The 18253-nt window shown below is 39.4% G+C and overlaps 1 protein-coding gene across 4 annotated transcripts in view; it reads right to left on the bottom strand.

Annotated features, from left to right (window-relative positions):
• INPP5F (inositol polyphosphate-5-phosphatase F) overlaps nt 1–18253 on the bottom strand; it is a 91451-nt gene that overhangs the window by 5675 nt on the left and 67523 nt on the right. For 2 of the 4 annotated variants that reach the window (XM_040254869.1, XM_040254871.1), the window contains exons 10-16: nt 16782–16906; nt 15419–15496; nt 14413–14533; nt 13060–13188; nt 8591–8708; nt 6616–6814; nt 485–556 (exon numbers count right to left, since the gene is read on the bottom strand). In XM_040254869.1, coding sequence (XP_040110803.1) covers nt 485–556; nt 6616–6814; nt 8591–8708; nt 13060–13188; nt 14413–14533; nt 15419–15496; nt 16782–16906 — 842 coding nt within the window. Of the gene's footprint in view, nt 1–484; nt 557–6615; nt 6815–8590; nt 8709–9140; nt 9236–13059; nt 13189–14412; nt 14534–15418; nt 15497–16781; nt 16907–18253 lie in introns of those variants that run through there. The other 2 variants (XR_005723547.1, XR_005723548.1) reach the window with 2 other exon arrangements.

The following is an 18253-nucleotide window of genomic DNA, read 5'->3' as shown; positions in this document are numbered from 1 at the left end:
CTGGGTGTCATTTCTAAGGCATAAAAAGTCGTAATTCATCATATCTTTATAATCAGAGAAGTGCATGTGTACACATACACAATTATCTGCACACAGCTGCCTCATTCCTCATAGCAAAAAAGATACAAGTATGTTAATGCCTAACAATGGGGAAACATTTAACTATGGTATCGTAATAAAAAATCATGGTATATGGTCAATTACAATAAAAATATGTAGAATACATCGTAACTTGAGATCTACAGGAGATACTATCAAATACTCAAAGAATACTATTATAAAAATAGGTTATAAATAACACTAAAATTACATCTTCAAATTGATGAAAGAGTGATGTAACAATTATGTAAGATAAAGGGGTTCAGTGAAATTTCTTGAAATATATAGCAAAACTATAGATTCTTAACTTTTTGTGTTACAGAATCTAAAAAGGATGTTTACTCACATTAAAAGAGTAAAAGCTTTAAATCAATAAGCAACTTACTAGGCCACGTAGTATGCAGAGTTAGAAAGCAGTAACAGCACATCCACATCTCTGTGAGTAGCATCAATGAGGCTAAACAAACATGACACAAGGAATTCAATATTTTCATTTTCATCTACATTTTTTCTATAGCAGATCCCCTTATGATAAAAGATTGGTGGGGGCTAGGGTCGGGAGAAAAAGTCAAGTAATCAATGAGTCCTACTTCTGAAGTTAAATGTACACAGTCTATCCATTTGGAGATTAAAAAAAAACAAACCAAACCAGGAACACAGGAAGGTGGGGTAGGTGGAGGAAAGGACTGGAGCCGAGGAGTAGCCAAGGAGAAGGGAGGGTTCAGGGAAAATAGGATAATGGTACATGGGGAGGAGGGGGAATTGCATGATGGTGGAGGTGGGTAACGATTGTAAAGAAAGGAAAATATCAGGCTGAGAAAAGAAATTACCTAGATCATCTCCCACAATCTAATCTTCAAGTTACACTGCACATTTACCGTATGTTTATACTCATGCAGAATGTATCCTTTGAAAGACTTACGTAAATATAACATTTATGTGCAAAAATGGAACCAAGACCAAACTATTTTGCTTTTTTTTTTAACTACAGATTAATTTACACAGCTTTTAGAGAATGAGTAAACATTTCCTTATTCTAAGTCCACTTTGCTGTATTTTATCTCCACTCTAAAGTCAAAGATCACTGTAAGGGTTAGAAACCGAGTACTGATGAACCATTAAACCAAATACTTTTTTAAAAAAGGTCAACTTATGAAATCCAAAAATACTCAACAGGTAACATGGGCAGAATCTGAACTCAACCTCTTAATCAAATATTCATCTACTATTAAAACAGCTTCCCAATCAAAAGATGAAAATTAATCTGCACACTTATATTGGTTCTCAAAATTCCACTGCTGGAGTAGATATTTCTATCTTAGAATAGAAATACCTTAGAATTTCATAGCTATTTGCAAAAACTGACCAAATGCTACTGAAAAACAAACGGAAAACAATAGGGGGAAAAATGACTAGTAGATGGAATTTAAGTAAAGTCACGTACATAATCTGCCTAAGAATGAGGTCATTGTTTAACAGGTACTGCAGAGAAAATTTCACCAAGATCTTAAATTGCAGTATTTTACATCAGGGGCGTCTTGTTGCACCATAACTGGAAAAATTTTAATCTAAAATAACTGACCTCAATTTTCACCAAAAACATGCCCTCAAATACAACTAATTAGATTGAAGAAGTCAGAACCCAATTAATACACAGATTGATCCAAAATACGAGCAATAACTAACCAACCAACTGGAAAGAGAAAACCATCTATTCTACAATCTTGGCAGCCTCACCGAGAATAACGCAGACGAACACCGTAACATACAATTTAGTTTTGCGCATTGGAGCTTACCTGCGCTCTTAAAACTGTCGCTTGAGCCAAGCCATAAAAATTACGTCACGACACGTAGTTTAATATGAAAAAAATTTCTACACCTACTAAGTAGTGCTACTTTATCATAGCTTCTATTTTGACACGAATATTTACATTGGTCAAACACGATCTCAAGTCAAAAGCATTACGTCTAGAAAGAAAAAGCACTTGGCACGTCACAGGCAATGGAGAAAGAAGTCAGCCCTCCCCCCACCCGCAGTTTTACTTAAGTATAAGCTGCAGTGAATACTTAATTTCCCTCCCCACCACCCTCAGCCCCACTTAAACAGAAATAAACAAAACCTAACCCCCATTAAAAAAAAAAAAAAAGACGAAAGCAAACCCCTTTTGGTGCCCCCCCCCTCGGCTGCAGCTCGGAGGGAAGGGTTGCACTACTCGTTTTTCTCTTCCCGCCAGTCAGGCATGCCCTCCTTCCACACGATGAACACAAACACCGCCAGCACCACATGCAGCCCCACCACCGCGACAATGGTCGCGTAAAAGCCACTGTCATCGGGGGACATTAACAGGAGGCTTTGGAAGAGCAGCAATTTGCAGGAAAAATACAACCCCACAGGAACTTTAACCATCAGTCCTGCAAAAAGGAGAAAAATCTTGAAAGTGGTCGCCAGGCTGCCGCCTTCGGGCTTGGGCTCGGCCGCGTTGCCGGCGGCATTGCCTGTGGCATTCGCCTGCCGCTGAGCGGTTGGAGGAGGCCGGTGGGAGCGCGGCATCTGGTCGGTCAGTCAGTCCGTCAGTCCGTCCGTCAAGTAGTCGAAGCTCAGTCAGAGCCACCTGTACCAGACCTCACGCCTGCAGCCACTGCGGCAACTGCAGCGCGGCCGCGCCAAGTCCCGCCCCCAAACACGGCGCACTTCCGCCTCCCACGCTCGCCGCGGTGCGCGCCCAGTGCGCAGGCGCAGCCCGTCCAGCACCGCCTACGTCCAGAGGAGGGTGCGGCCCCCGATCCCCAACGGAAGCTGAGGCAGGCTCGGGTCCGGCGGGGGCCCGGGGAGAGTGCATGCAAAAACACCTTGGTGAAGAGCCGTCCCTCCTGCCCAGAGAGCCACTGGCGGGGGCTTGCGGCACCGTGACTGAGCGCCTCCCCGCACTGCCGCGCGCCTCGTGAGCACTAGCACGAGTACCAGTAGTCAGCTGCTCTCGGTGTAAGAAAAAGCGAGAACGAGTTGGACCAAATAAAGAGTGGGCTTTGTGCAGATGCTGAAGGGCACCTGGACGGTCCCCCGATTTCCTGTCACATTAAATATTCCTCCTTCAGCCACAAGTGCACCACCCGGCGCTTACGGGCTGTCACTCGAGTCAGCTCTCCCTGCGGCAGCAGTGGCCACGGGACAACCAGGAGATCTGATCTGTGTATGCCAGCGGCTGTCTGCGGGGAATTAACTGAGCTGTGCTCGGGGATTTAACATAAAAAGGCCCGAGGGTGGGCCTTTTTGGTGGCAGGACAGTTCCAACTGGAGCCCTGGGAGATAAAGGAAAAGGGAAGGGCAGCCATTCTTCCTGCCTGCGCAGGACGAAGCATTTGTAAACAGCTTGCCGTAACTGTTTTTCTGCCATATGTTTAAAATTAAACAGGACCATAACTGCAGTGAAGTCAGTGAGGCGCTGGTTTCTGGCGCAAAATTTATGGGGGTGCCAAAAAAACCTGACATCAACGGATTTTTAATGCAGTATTTTTAAAAAATCAAAATTAATGCAAACATACAACGATAAACAAAACATCCAACATTTCAAATAAAGATAGTATCCGACTCTGCAACCTGTCCAACCCTGTCTCGCTTGCCTCACCCTAATCCCAGCTACGTTCCTATAAAGTTTTATTGACAAAAACATGTGGCCCAACTCAACAACAACAAAACAACCCAGTTTTTTAAATGAGCAAAGTATTTGAATAGACATTTTTCTGAGGAAGACATACAAATATCCAACAAACCCAAGAAAAAATCTTCAACGTCATTTGTCATGAGGGAAATGCAAATCAAAACGGCAATGTGACAGTACTTCACATCCACTAGGATGACTACAATAAAAAAAGAAAACATGGGGGAAAAAAGGAAAAAAAAAAAGTGTGGGTGAGGACATGGAAAAACTGGAACCCTTCCACATTACTCGTGGAAATGTAAAATGGTGCAGCCACCAAAGAAAATAGTTTGGTGGTGTCTTAAAAGTTAAGCATAGTAGCCTGGCAATCTCCTCTCCTAGGTATATATCCCAAAGAAAAACAGGTGTTCAAACAAAAACTTGTTTATAAGTATTCACAACATCACTGTTTGCAACAGAAGAGCCAGAAGGTGGAAACATAAATGCCCAAAAGAAGAGTAAAAAAAGAAAACATGGTCTATCCATACAATGAAATACTATTCAGCCATGAAAAGGAATGAAGTTCTGCTACATGGCACAACACCCATGAACCATGAAACATTATGCTAAGGGAATGAAGCCAGTCACAAAGGCCACATATTAATGATTATGTTTATATGAAGTGTCCAGAATTCACATATCCAGAGAGAGAAAAGTAGATTAGTGGTTGCTTAGGGGATGAGGGTGGGGATGGAGTACAAGGATTCTCTCTGTGGTGATAAAAATGTTCTAAAACTGACCAAAATGATGGTCTTACAATACCGAGCATATTCTAAAGACCACCCAATTACATACTTAAAATGGATGAAATGTATGCTATATGAATTACATCTCAATGAAGGTATTTGGGGGCTTTCTGGGTGGCAGCAGTGGTAAAGAACCCCCTGCCGCTGCAGGAGACATAAGAGACACAAGTTCGATCCCTGGGTCAGGAAGATCCCCTGGAGGAGGGCACGGCAAGCCACCCTAGTATTCTTGCCTGGAGAATCCCATGGACAGAAGAGCCTGGCAAGCTACAGTCCACGGGGTCTCAGAGTCAGACATGACTGAAGCAACTTCACACACATACACGTTTTTAAAAAGTATACATGCAGCTGGAGGCAGACAGGTGCAAACTGCTGCACCCCCAAGCCTGAGGGACTGAGGCCACCACACGCTGTCCAGGATCTGAGCCTGTAAAGCCACTCCCAGAGCTACTCTTGCTGTCCTCAACCAGGACACCTGTTCTGGGTCCACATCTCTGTCTCAGTAGACAGACTGTAAAAAGGCTCTCTAGCAACCTCAGATAGCCCAAGGGCAGGTTTCCAAACATCTGCCTTCAAGAGAAAAGGAAAACTATCCACCATCCAGAAAATCTTTAAGCCTTGCAAATGATAATACCAGTAGCAAATTTAAAGAAATTTTAGCAGTAATAGAAAGGATGATAACCACAAAGTATCTCTCATAAGAAGGACAGTTCTTAAAGAACTGTCTAATCAAGATGGCAATATAGGGACTTCCCTGGTGGTCTAGTGGTTACAAATCCACTTTGCACTATGGAGAATATGGGTTCGATCCCTGGTCAGGCAACTAAGCCCTCACTCTACAACTAGGGAGTCCACGTGCTACAACAAAAGCTCCCATGTGACATGAAGAACCCATGTGTGGCAACTAAAGCCCAAGGCAGCCTAATAAATATCCGACAACAACAACAAAAAAGATGGAGACATGTAATTAACTTTGGAAATTCAAATGGGCAGAAAACCTCATCTCTTACGAGTCCAAAAATTGCATCCATACATACAGTGAAAGTGAAAGTGAAGTCGCTCAGTCGTGTTCGACTCTTTGCGACCCGTGGACTGTAGCCCACCAAACTCCTCCATCCATGGGATACTCCAGGCAAGAATACTGGAGTGGGTTGCCATTTGCTTCTCCAGGGGATCTTCCCGACCCAGGGATTGAACCCAGGTCTCTCACATTTCAGGCAGACACTTTAACCTCTGCACCACAGTACTGACTATCAAAGCGAAATAATCCATGAACTTGAAGTCATGGAAGGACTCCTTATGAACCTACGGTCAGTATCATTTTTTATTCATTATCATATATGTAAATACTCCCTTCCATTCTATTGTTCTTGAAAGCTTGTTTTATGCCCCTTTTATTAAAAAACATACAAAATGTAAAAAAAGATAAAATCTAAATAGACCCTTTGACCCTCAAAGCTTGGTTTAGAATTTTCTGAAGTATTTCTGATTCATAATATTGAAAATTATAATTTTAGATTTTAGCCTGAAAGCAAGCAATCTGGTGGATAAATTTGGATCCTGCCATTCAGCTGATATTTTAAAGAACCACTTGAAAGTGGATGGTTTTTGTTTTAAAAAGAATGTAGAGTATTAGTTGGCCTATTTATTTTATGAAAGACCAGGACCACTTAACAACCCATCAAAGTAATGAGCATCATTAAACCTCCTGGTGCACGCGGTTCTGTGCATTAATACAATAAACCTAGCTTCCGGGGCATGAGCTGGGGCTGGGGGCAGGGGAGGACCCATGAAACAAGCTTTGAATTGTAGTTTCACAATTTGGGTTTTTAAAAAGTCAGATATTACATTATCATATTTTACCTCATTACTGAGTTTTTTAGTGCCCCTTTAATTTTACAGCTGAAGTTGAGTGCCTTGTCAGCTTGCCTTAGTACCAGCCATGTATTTGAGAACTGCCATGCACTTTGCATCCATGCCCACAGCTTTATGGACAACTGCTAGCAATAATTAGGACAGCTTAACATCCAAAATTTAAGGACATTAGTCACCAGGACACAACTCCAACTTACCTGGGGTCACAGTCAATAAGGGCCCAGCCACCATGGAACTTTTCATTATCAGGCAGCAGTAACTTCATGTAACTCTGTAAGAGTTGGCTAATTAGTTCCTGGTGGCTTCTCTGATTTTCCTTATGCAAAGCTTCATGCTCTTTTTCCTTGGTAAATATGGAATAAAGATCTTCTGTCACTGGAATGCCTTGCATCAAATCTAGAGTAGAAAGTATTGATATCTATCATCTTCTTAGTTTACTAATACATTTTTCAAAAGCAAAAGTGAATACAAGACCTAAAACAATAAGACACTCATTTTAAAAAACAGGCATAAATCTTTGTGACCTTGGACTAGGCATAGGTTTTTTTTTTTTTCATATGAAACTAAAGTCACAAGCAACAAAAAGACAAACTGGACACCATCAAAATTAGAAACTTTTGTGTTTTAAAGGAAAATGCCATGAAAGTTAAAAGGCAACCCACAGAGTAGAAGTGAATATTTAAAAATCATCTATAAGGGAACTGTATCCAAGAATATATAAAGAATTCCTGAAAGTGAAAGCTAGTTGCAGTCCTGTCTGACTCTTTGCAATCCCAGGGACTGTAGCCCATCAGGCTCCTCTGTCCATGGGATTCTCCAGGCAAGAAAACTGGAGTGGGTTGCCATTTCCTTCTCCAGAGGATCTTCCCGACCCAGGGATCGAACCCAGGTCTCTTGCATTGCAGGCAGATTCTTTACCAACTGAGCTACTAGGAAAGCCTTACAACTCAATAATAAAAGAATTATTACTAATTACTATCAATAATAAAAGAATTCCTACAACTCAATAATAAAAAGACAAGCCAATTTTAAATTGAGCAAAGGAACTGAATAGACAAGTTCACGTCTTCCTGGTGTAGGATGCAGCTCAAGGCTTATTAACAAAATCATTGTAATCCCACTCCTTACATGCGTTTGGGACAGTAGACTTCTGGGAGAGAACTGCCAACCACTGGCCTTTTATGGAGAAGCAGTGAGCCCAGACTGCTACTAGCCCGTCTCTCTCAAACTTGGAAGAGATTTAGCTTCAGGGTTAGGATGAAGCTGATATTTTTCATGGTCAAAATGAGAAAGGAACAGAATCTGGGTCCTCAGTGACCTAACTGAATTGCTAGAAAAAAATGTATCAATTTTTCCTTTAAAAAACTGCTAAAATCCAATTTTCCTATCAGTATATACCATGTCTATGGCAAATGAACCAAACTTAATTACATCAGACTTCTCAAATTCCTAAATTGCCTATGTGTGGGCCCTACTATTTCATATATAATAAATAATTAGGTTAAAAAAATAAGACTTTAAAAATATTCCTAGAGACCATATGTCAAGCTATTATGTTCGGTTCTAATCCAGAATACTCTACATTTACTTTAATCCTAAAAGGTAATACTTTCATGGAAATTAAAGTCACATTAAAAAAAACTATGCTGTGGCATGAATTCCACTGGGCAATTCACCCTCCATTTTTTTTCTTAAATAATGATAAGAATTGGTTAGGATAGTCTGATATCCTAACACCCTGTTAAATCATGCTTATAAGGAAGGATAGTGTATTTGTCCACAGCAAGAACACATGATAAACATCAAAGAAAGAAAATCATTTTGTTTTATCTCTCAGGCTTGAGTAATAGGAAAACAGAATATTGAGTTTTTACTTGATGAGGTTTTAGGGCACCATATTCCATAATCCAGGAGCCTCAACCTTGCCTTCTGTTACATGAATAAAAAACTGACAAATATGTAAGGAAATGAGCAGTTTCTTTTGCCACTCCAGCCTAAAAAATCTGTCCCGATTCTAATCTTGTAAAAATTTGATTTATTGGGTAAGATGTTCAATGGAGAAACACAAGTGTATTATAAAACATATGGATTACGTTAATGAAGTTGGTTACTGTAAAATGTTAGTCACAGAAAGTATAACAAATTAAAAAAAAAGACAGTTGTGTTCCTTACCTATAACAGCTTGCCTGTAAGCATCCTTAAATCGATTCAGGTAGTACCTATTTGCTGAGTTAACACCATCTTTCATAACTCCTGCTAACTTCCTTTCTCCTGTCCTTGTAAAGTCACCCTGTCAAGAAAAAAGTCACTTTGACAATTTATGCAAACACAAAAATGTTCCTGAAGTCAATGTGGGCTTTTGAGACTGGAATTCTATAGGCTTTTACAATTTCCAAATAATGTAATTAAAATATCTACTAGTATTTGACTCAGATCCAAGCATGTCAAATAAACACGCTATTGGTGTTATCCACCTTCACAGTTAGATGGTGCTTTCAGGTAAAGCCATTCTTGGCAGTCTATAGAATGTCTAGAACTTATAGGTCAAAACTTATATATAACAAAACAAAAAAGATTTTCAAGCCTTCAACTAGTATGATATTCAAAACACACAAATATCTGACGTGGGAAAATGTGGACAGTTCCCTAGAGTTTATTACAACCGTATTTAACCTGTGTAGGTGGTTGTGTGTATATACAGACAGAGCAAAGGTTTCCATACCTTGCTGCACATTACAATCCCTGTAGAATGATCCAATGAAGATTTAATTGTTTTGTTTCTCTTGGTTTTCACAACAAAGATGTCAGAGCAAGTCTCTAGAGAGGTAGGGAAAGCACAGTCTCTTTTTTCCCCCATACCAACCCCACTATTTCCATTCAAGGCAATCTTAGAAATAGGCCCTGTCCTAAAATTGACAATTTAGGAAGAACATGTTGCCAATTAGGTCATTCACAGAAAATATTAATTTAGCAACAGGAATCTATTATGGAAAAGAGAGACATGAATGCTGCATCCAAAGAATTTTAATATCAAAGGAAAAAAGTATTCCTCTTTGTCCAGCTTTGTATAATTAAAAAGTACCCCTGCATAAGTTTAAGGTGTACAATATGATATTTTGTGTGTGTATATAGTATTGTAAATTATAGTCACCATGCTGTACTTTAGATCCCCAGAACTTATAAGTTTGTACTCTGACCAGTCTCTCCCCATTTACCCCATCCTCTGGTAACCATCAGTCGCAGTGTTTCTGTGAGTCTGACTTTTTAAAATTTCACACACAAGTGAGCTCATGCATTCTGTTTATTTTGGCTGTGCTGCATCTTTGCTGCTGCGCGCAGGCTTTCTTTAGTTTCTGTGCACAGGCTTCTCTTATTGTAGAGCATGGGCTCTAGGGGCCAGTGTCAGTAGTTGACGCACTCGGGCTTAGATGCTTCATGGCCTGTGGGATTTTCCCGGACAAAGAATTGAACCCGTGTCCCCTGCACTGACTGGCAGGCAGATTCTTAACCACTGCACCACCAGGGAAGTTCAGAGATCATGCATTACTGACTTGTCTTTCTGTTTGTCTGATTTCACTTTTTCACTTAACATAATACCCTCAAGGTTCATCCATGTTGCTAAAAATGTCAGGATTTCCTTCTTTTAAATAAATAAACTATTTACTTATTTACTTTTGGCTGCGCTAGGTCTACACTGCTGTGTGCAGGCTTCCCATTGCAGTGGCTTCTCTCGTTGTGGAGCATGGGCTCTAGGCACCTGGGCTTCAGTAGATGCCATTCACAGGCTCTACCCAGTGGGCTCTGGAGTTGTGGCAAATGGGCTTGGTTCCTCCTTGGCATGTGGGATCTTCTTGGACCAGGTTCAAACTTGTATGCTTTGCACTAGCAAGCAGATTCCCTACCACTGGACCAACCAGAGAAATCCCAGGACTTTCTTCCTTTTATGGCTGAATATTCCATTATATATATATATATATATATATATAATTTTGTATGGCTGCTTCCCTTGTCAACATATTCTTTAGCCATTCATTCGGCATCAGATGCTTAGGTTCTTCCCGGATCTTGACTACTGTGAATAGTGCTACAATGAACACAAGAGTACAGGTATTTCTTCCAGATATTGATGTCATTTTCTCTGGATATATATTTATAAAATAGGGTTGCTGGATCATATGATAGTTCCGTTTTTAATGTTTTGAGGAATTTCCTTACCATTTCCCATAATGGCTATGCCAATTCACATTCCCACCAACAATGTACAGGGGTGAACTTTTCTGCCAACCTTGTTATCTCTTGCCTTTTAGATAACAGCCATCCCAACAGGTAACAGCTCATTGTGGTTTTGATTTGCATTTCCCTGAGGATTACTGACATTGAGCACCTTTTTATGTACCTGCTGGCCATTTGTATATCTTTTTTGGAAAAATGTTCAAATCCTTTGCCCATTTTAAAATCAGTTTTGGGGTTTGTTTTTTTTTTTTTGCTATTGAGTGGCATTACTTCTTTACATATTTTGGATATTAACCCTTTCTCAGACATATGGTTTGCAAATATTTTCTCCCATTCCATGAGTTATCTTTTCATTCTGTTGATTACTTATTTTGCTATGGGAAACATTTTTTGTTTGATGTCCCACTTGTTTATTTTTACTTTTCTTCTTGTGCTTTTGGTGTCAGTCAAAAAAATTATTGCTAAGACCAATGTCATGAAATGTTTCCCTATGTTTTCTTGAAGGAGTAAAGTTTCAGGTCTTACATTTAAGTCTTTAACCTATTTCAATTCAATTTTTGTGAATGGTGTACAGTTTAATTATTTTGCATGTGAATATTTCAGTTTCACAACACCATTTAGTGAAGAGACTATCATTTCCCTATTGACTATTCTCGGCTCCCTTGTCAAATTATTATTGACTGTACACATGTGGGTTTATTTCTGGGCTCTCAGTTCTATTCCATTGGTCTTTGTGCCTGTTTTTATGCCAGTACCATACTGTGTAGATTACTACAAATTTGCAATATAGTTTGAAATCAGAAGTAGGATGCATCCAGTTTTGTTCTTTCTCAAGATTGCTTTGGCTGTTAGGGGTCTCATGTGTTTCCAATGAATTTTAGGACTGTTTTTTCTATTCTAGTAGAAAATGCCAATGGAATTTTGATAGAGATTACACTGAACCTGAAGATGGCTTTGGGTAATATTTTAATACTAATTTTTCTAAGCCATAAACCTGTGCTATCTTCCACTTATTTGTGCTTTCAATTTCTTTTATCAATGTCTTAGTTTTTAGTGTACAGATTTCTTACTTTCTTGTTTAAATTTATTCCTTAGTATTTTACTATTTTTGATGCTATTATAAATGGGATTGTTTTATTTCTTTTTTAGATAATCCCTATTAGTATATGCTGCTGCTGCTGCTAAATCACTTCAGTCGTGTCCGACTCTGTGCAACCCCATAGACGGCAGCCCACCAGGCTCCCCCATCCCTGGGATTCTCCAGGCAAGAACACTGGAGTGGGTTGCTATTTCCTTCTCCAATGCATGAAAGTGAAAAGTGAAAGTGAAGTCGCTCAGTCGTGTCCCACTAGTAGCAACCCCGTGGACTGCAGCCTACCAGGCTCCTCTGTCCATGGGATTTTCCAGGCAAGAGTACTGGAAAATTATATTAGTATATTTTTCTATATTAGTATATAGAAATAACCAATTTTCATAGGTTGATTTTGTATCCTGCACCCTCACTGAATTAATTTATTAGTTCTAACAGTTTTCTGGTGGAGTCTTTAGGATTTTATTCAGGATTTGTTATGACAAATATTCTGGGGTAAACTATTTACCTTGAAGAAAAATAACTATAAACCTAATTTAAACTAATTCAACCACTTCCTATTGCCAAGAGAGGGAGTATCTAGTAACCAGTGACTGTATTTTACATTTACATTAAATTCTGTGAAGATCAGCTTGGTAGGATCCTCAAAAGACTTTATGTAAAACAATCACAAAAAGATAATAAAACATTTCTTCACCATTTACTGTGTGTCAGGGAACGATCTAAGATCTAACGTATAAGTTCATATAATCCCACACCACTTTTTTGAAGTGGGCCTAGAATTATTCCTGTTTTATAAATGAAGAGACAGACACAGAGAATTTAAGTGATTTGCCCATAGTCACAGAGGTAGTAAGAGGCAGGGTTGGGATTCAAATTTAGAGGAGGCAAATTATACTAGGGATCCAAATCCCACCAACTGACACGTTTTATTTTGTCTGTATAAAGTTTTAAAAACCAACTATTACATATAAAATTCTAGATTTCCAAACTCCCTTGAAAACTGGGAGCTCTGGCAACCCTGGGCCTCTAGCCCATTAGAAGTAGCAGAACAGCACCTTCCTGAGTGAGTCGTCATATGCTCTTTCTCAGGTACACATTGCCCATCTCTCCCTTTAAGCTAATGAGTGGCCAGTTCAAGTCACACGACTTGGCACCCGCAGGAATTTGGAAGTGTGACCCCTGCCTTGCCCAAACATTCCAGAGTCAACTACATAGACCTACCACCCACATGCTTTTCTCTCAAAAACCAAGTTGGTTTTAAACCACACCCTGTGTCCCACAGAATGACCCACAGATGCTGGCTACAGATACTTACCTTCAGAGCAGCTGTCCCAGCATACTGTCTGCTAATGGAGTCACCATTGTTGGCCCACATTATCTGATAAATCCGATTGCATTTCACTGGTAATGGCTGCTCTGGGGGCATCACACCTAATTTTTTCAGCTAAAATGAATGCATTGGTAGATTAACTGCAGATAAGCCAGGAAATCATAGTATAAAACATATATTGCAGAGAAAAGGAAGCATATGCATGTACAATTTAGGACCCTTCAAGAAATGTTTTCAGACTTTTTCAAAGTAAAGTACCACTTAAGAGACAGCTTTATGAACTGCTACATCTGAATAAATAGAATAAAACATTCATACCATCCTGGTGTCATTTTTAATGTATAGACTCATACTATTGTATCTTTCTTTTAAATGTGGCTACGAAGTGAAGCTATCAAAAAAATCATTTGGATACAACAAAAACATTAATTGTAGCAGAGCAGTAAGTACTCAGTAAAGATTAAGTCTGGTGCCATATGCTAAGAGCTTTCTAAAATAAATGATCTCATTTATTCCTCATAACAAGTCTATGCGATCAATACTCTTTAGTACCCTCATTTTATGGATGAAATGAAAAGTTTGGAGAGGTTGAGTTCTTTGCATGGGGTCAACACATAGTATGTGGTAGGGCCAGGGCTTCATCACCAAAGCCTAGCTGCTTCAGTGCAACAGTAGAAGACTTCCTCTAAGGACAGTCACAAGGTTCTATCAGGAAAACAAAACAACCAACATGAGAGGAATATCAACCTTGGGAATTCATCACCCAGGTGTTGGAAGGATGAGAGATCTAAAAGGAGACACAGAGGTGAGAGATGTAATAACTACAGGAAACAGATGCCACCAGGAGGGTTGGGGCACAAAGGGAAGAGGCTGGTTCTGTGATGCCAAGGACTCACAGCCCCAAAGAGGGTGCTGATGATGGGAATATAAGACAGGTGAACACACGTGTCCCTCTTCCCTCCTTCAGCCTCATAGTCTTCCTTGAAAGCCCCTACTGGCAGAGCCTGACATGGAAGCAGGTGGTCGAGCAGAAAGGTGGTGTGCAGACCCGTGCCCCAAGAACAGGCGGGAGGGTGTGTAGCTGAGAGAAAAAAGTAAATGACTACACAGTGCCACCCACTACATTATTAAATTTTGGGCCTCACGTTTTTAAAATGAGTACTTAAGAAAACGCCACCTGATTCAACTGATTTCTAGCAAAGGTTGTACTTTCCAGGTTTTAAAGCAACAAGGATGGTTGCATGCTGTAAATGTTCTATGGCAGGAAGATTTTAGCTACTTGTTTACAAGTGAAAAAATTAGAAATGAATATTTACAATCCAGTGGACTCCAAATTACCTGTTGTTCCATGACCACTCGTGCAATGGCAGCTTGGACCACATTGGTGCGATCCAGGCAGTCCATGCAATTAACTCGAAAAATCCCTTCTTGTTTACATATTATTCCAGCTTGATCAACCCTTTTCAAAAACAGTATGGAATTACTTTACAATAGGAAAAACTTAAAAGTTCTCAAAACCCACAATTCTTTATAGTATAACGATAACAACAGCAACATTGGTTATCTATTTGCTTGGAATATCATGTGGCAGGCATTACTGAGACCTTTGTAGACATTATTGTTAATTTATACAATAACCTGACTAGGAAGATATTACCCTCATTTTGAAGTAAAACAAAAAAACTGAGACGCAGAATGACTTTCCTGAGTCACACAATTACTAGGCAGAGCTGACACAACCCCAGCTATTCTTATCTACACATTTAAAACCAGAAGGCACTTTAAAACAACATCCTGTTCCCTGCTTTTTGACTTCAAGCAGAAATGCATCTAAATGAGCTTGTACAGACTAATTCACTCTACCACCCAGGGTGGAATCATGAAGCTTGCCTCACTCATCTAATTCCTCTGGCCACCTGTGGCCTTAAAATCTAATCAAATGTTCTCTTCTGTCCTTTAAGCCAATTTCTCCTTCCTACTTCTCCCTCCTATAGTCTGAGAAACATCTTTCTTCTCCAGCAATTTTTAAATGTCTCAAAACTGAGACCAAATACCTCTAGGCCTTCCTTCCCACGTTAGGGACCAAGAAGAAATGTAGAGGACAAAGGGTTCGAAGGAATTAAAGGACAGTAATAGAGCGCTTTGCTCCCTTGTGTCAATCATCTGACACCTTCTTCCTGTTCAAAGCTAACAACGCCTAACGACTAATACTTTTGAAAAGGAGAATAGGAATCTGGAAGAGAAACAAGACTGCTATTATTTTAACGCTTACTGGTACTAGACAAAAAACATATGATTTGACAGACCAAGACTTTGTCAAACTGATTTCTTATGAAATACCTACCAACACCACTTCATGTCAAGAATAATGTCATGAATGGCATCTGTTAGTGTTTGGACATTCTCAAACTTCATTCCTCGGCTAAAATATATGCCAAAAGAAAGAAAAACATCTTTAAGAATATTTTTTAAGCTTAAGATATGATATCTAAGATTGCTTGGAAAAATTAAAATTATTACTGTAAATGTGAGATTAATACTACCTTAAATTATATGGGAAATTATATAAATATTTACAAGTAATCTGCATTATGAAAGAAAATATGATTAAGAATACACTGAAACAGATCACAGCCGCTGCAAGCTTCTTTCCCCACCAATGTTTCCAATACTTAGGTAAATAAACCAACACTAGAGCCAGGATTATGACAAAAGAAATGTGCTTTCAGAATACACACAAGTTAAAATTACCATCAAAATGATCATTGTTTTCCAGATAACCAGTGAACTTATCCCAAGGGAGAGCATTATTACTAACGGAGTATGAAGACGAGCCAGCAGAATGAGTTTTAAGTAAGGGAATGCTATTATTCCTGCCAGGCTCAAACTCAAGCAGAAAGAAAAAGCTCCATTAATTAAGTGAAGGATAAAAGGAAAAAAAGGAACTCTAAGTCTTGAAGTCATTTTGGAACAAAAAGACTGAATATTTCAAGAAGAATTAACTTAAATTTTTAGGCAAAATAAAACCAATATGAAAATGGAACTAAGAAATGATCATCTCCTACAAGATTTTCTTCCCAATAAAAAAGAGATGAAAAACTAAGGTCTCTGTGGCAGCTGCTGTTGCTAAGTCACTTCAGTCATGTCCGACTCTGTGCGACCCCATAGACGGCAGCCTACCAGGCTCCTCTGTCCCTGGGATTCTCCAGGCAAGAACACTGGAGTGGGTTGCCATTTCCTTCTCCAATGCATGAGAGTGAAAAGTGAAAGTGAAGTTGCTCAGTCATGTCCAACTCTTCTCGACCCCATGGACTGCAACCCACCAGGCTCCTCCATCCATGGGATTTTCCAGGCAACAGTACTGGAGTGGGGTGCCATTGCCTTCTCTGTGGCAGCAACTACTACAAATACTGGACCTGATCAAAACTCATCTCAGGAAACCATCTTTTTTTTTCTCTTTCTTAAATTATGCAAGTATGATAATACATTTACAGGAGACTTGGAAAATACAGAACAAAGTTATACTATACATTATAATTCTTTTAAGTAGAGAAATTAAGATTTTTATTTGGAGTTTCAATATCAAACTCTCAAAAATTAATAGAATGAATAGACAGAAAAGTAGTACGATATAGTTGACCTGAAAAGCACTAGGAACCAATTCAACATAATTAAGATTTATACAATTTTTCAGAAAGCCATCTTACCAGTGCTCATGGAAATCAAATGAAACATAGGTGAGGTGTGAGTTGTTAAAGAGCAACACTTGTTTCAGGTAAGCATCACCAATTATTTTCTCTCTTCCTGCCTGGTCTACCAAATTAATAATAACCTGTGAGAGTGGGGAAAAAGAAAAAGTTCAGTTAATCAGATCTGAGACTCATGATTTTCACTGAATTTATTTAGAGTTATGTTTTAGAAATATTTTGTACCGAGACTTAGAAATTAATCCACTCAAGCATCAGTTTTTTCCCTTATAAAATTAAGATTTTCATTTGTTACACTTAGGTTTATGAGAATTTACATCAATGGCAAGAATAGTTTTACACATTATACAGGTGCAATAACCTATCAGAACACAAATCGAAAACGTAAGTTCCTTCATGATAGATATTTTAAATCTCTAGAATAATTTTTAAAGAAATATAAAAGACCTACATGTTAGACACTATGAAACATTGCTGAAACACATAAAAGAAAACCTGAGTAAATGGAGAGAGACACCATGGTGCTGGATGGCAAGATTCAACATTGTAAAGATGTCAGGGCTCCCCAGGTTAATCTACACACTCAACAATTCCAGTCAAAATTTGAACAGGATCTTTGTACAGACTTCACAAGTTAATTCTAAAGTTTTTCTGGAAAAGTGAATAATATGGGAAAATTTTTGAAAACCAATAAAGGACTTGTCCCACTGAAGAGCAACATATAGGTTAAATCTAGTGATTAAAACTACGGTATGAGTGCAGAAAAATGAACGACTCAACAGAACAAGACAGATGGCCAAGACAGACGTATGAACACTGAGGAATCTAAGCTACGATGATATCATTCTCAGAGAATATGGACTATACTATACACAGACTATACTGTAGATACTATATATTATTATACTGTAATATACTATAGTTCAGTTCAGTCACTCAGTCGTGTCTGGCTCTTTGCGACCCCATGAATGACAGCACGCCAGGCCTCCCTGTCCATCACCAACTCCCGGAGTTCACTCAGACTCATGTCCATCAAATCGGTGATGCCATCAAACCATCTCATCCTCTGTCATCCCCTTCTCCTCCTGCCCTCAACCTCTCCCAGCATGAGTCTTTTCCAATGAGTCAACTCTTCGCATGAGGTGGCCAAAGTATTGGAGTTTCAGCTTTAGCATCAGTCCTTCCAAAGAACACCCAGGACTGATCTCCTTTAGAATGGACTGGTTGGATCTCCCTGCAGTCCAAGGGACTCTCAAGAGTCTTCTCCAACATCACAGTTCAAAAGCATCAATTCTTCGGTGCTCAGCTTTCTTCACAGTCCAACTCTCACATCCATACATGACCACTGGAAAAACCATAGCCTTGACTAGACGGAACTTTGTTGGCAAAGTAATGTCTCTGCTTTTGAATATGCTATCTAGGTTGGTCATAACTTCCTTCCATGGAGTAAGTGTCTTTTAATTTCATGGCTA

Source organism: Oryx dammah, unplaced genomic scaffold (genome assembly GCF_014754425.2).
Source record: "Oryx dammah isolate SB20612 unplaced genomic scaffold, SCBI_Odam_1.1 HiC_scaffold_14, whole genome shotgun sequence".
Lineage (NCBI taxonomy): Eukaryota > Metazoa > Chordata > Mammalia > Artiodactyla > Bovidae > Oryx > Oryx dammah.
The sequence above is the reverse complement of the archived record's forward strand: the minus strand, read 5'-3'. Positions and strand labels throughout refer to the sequence as shown.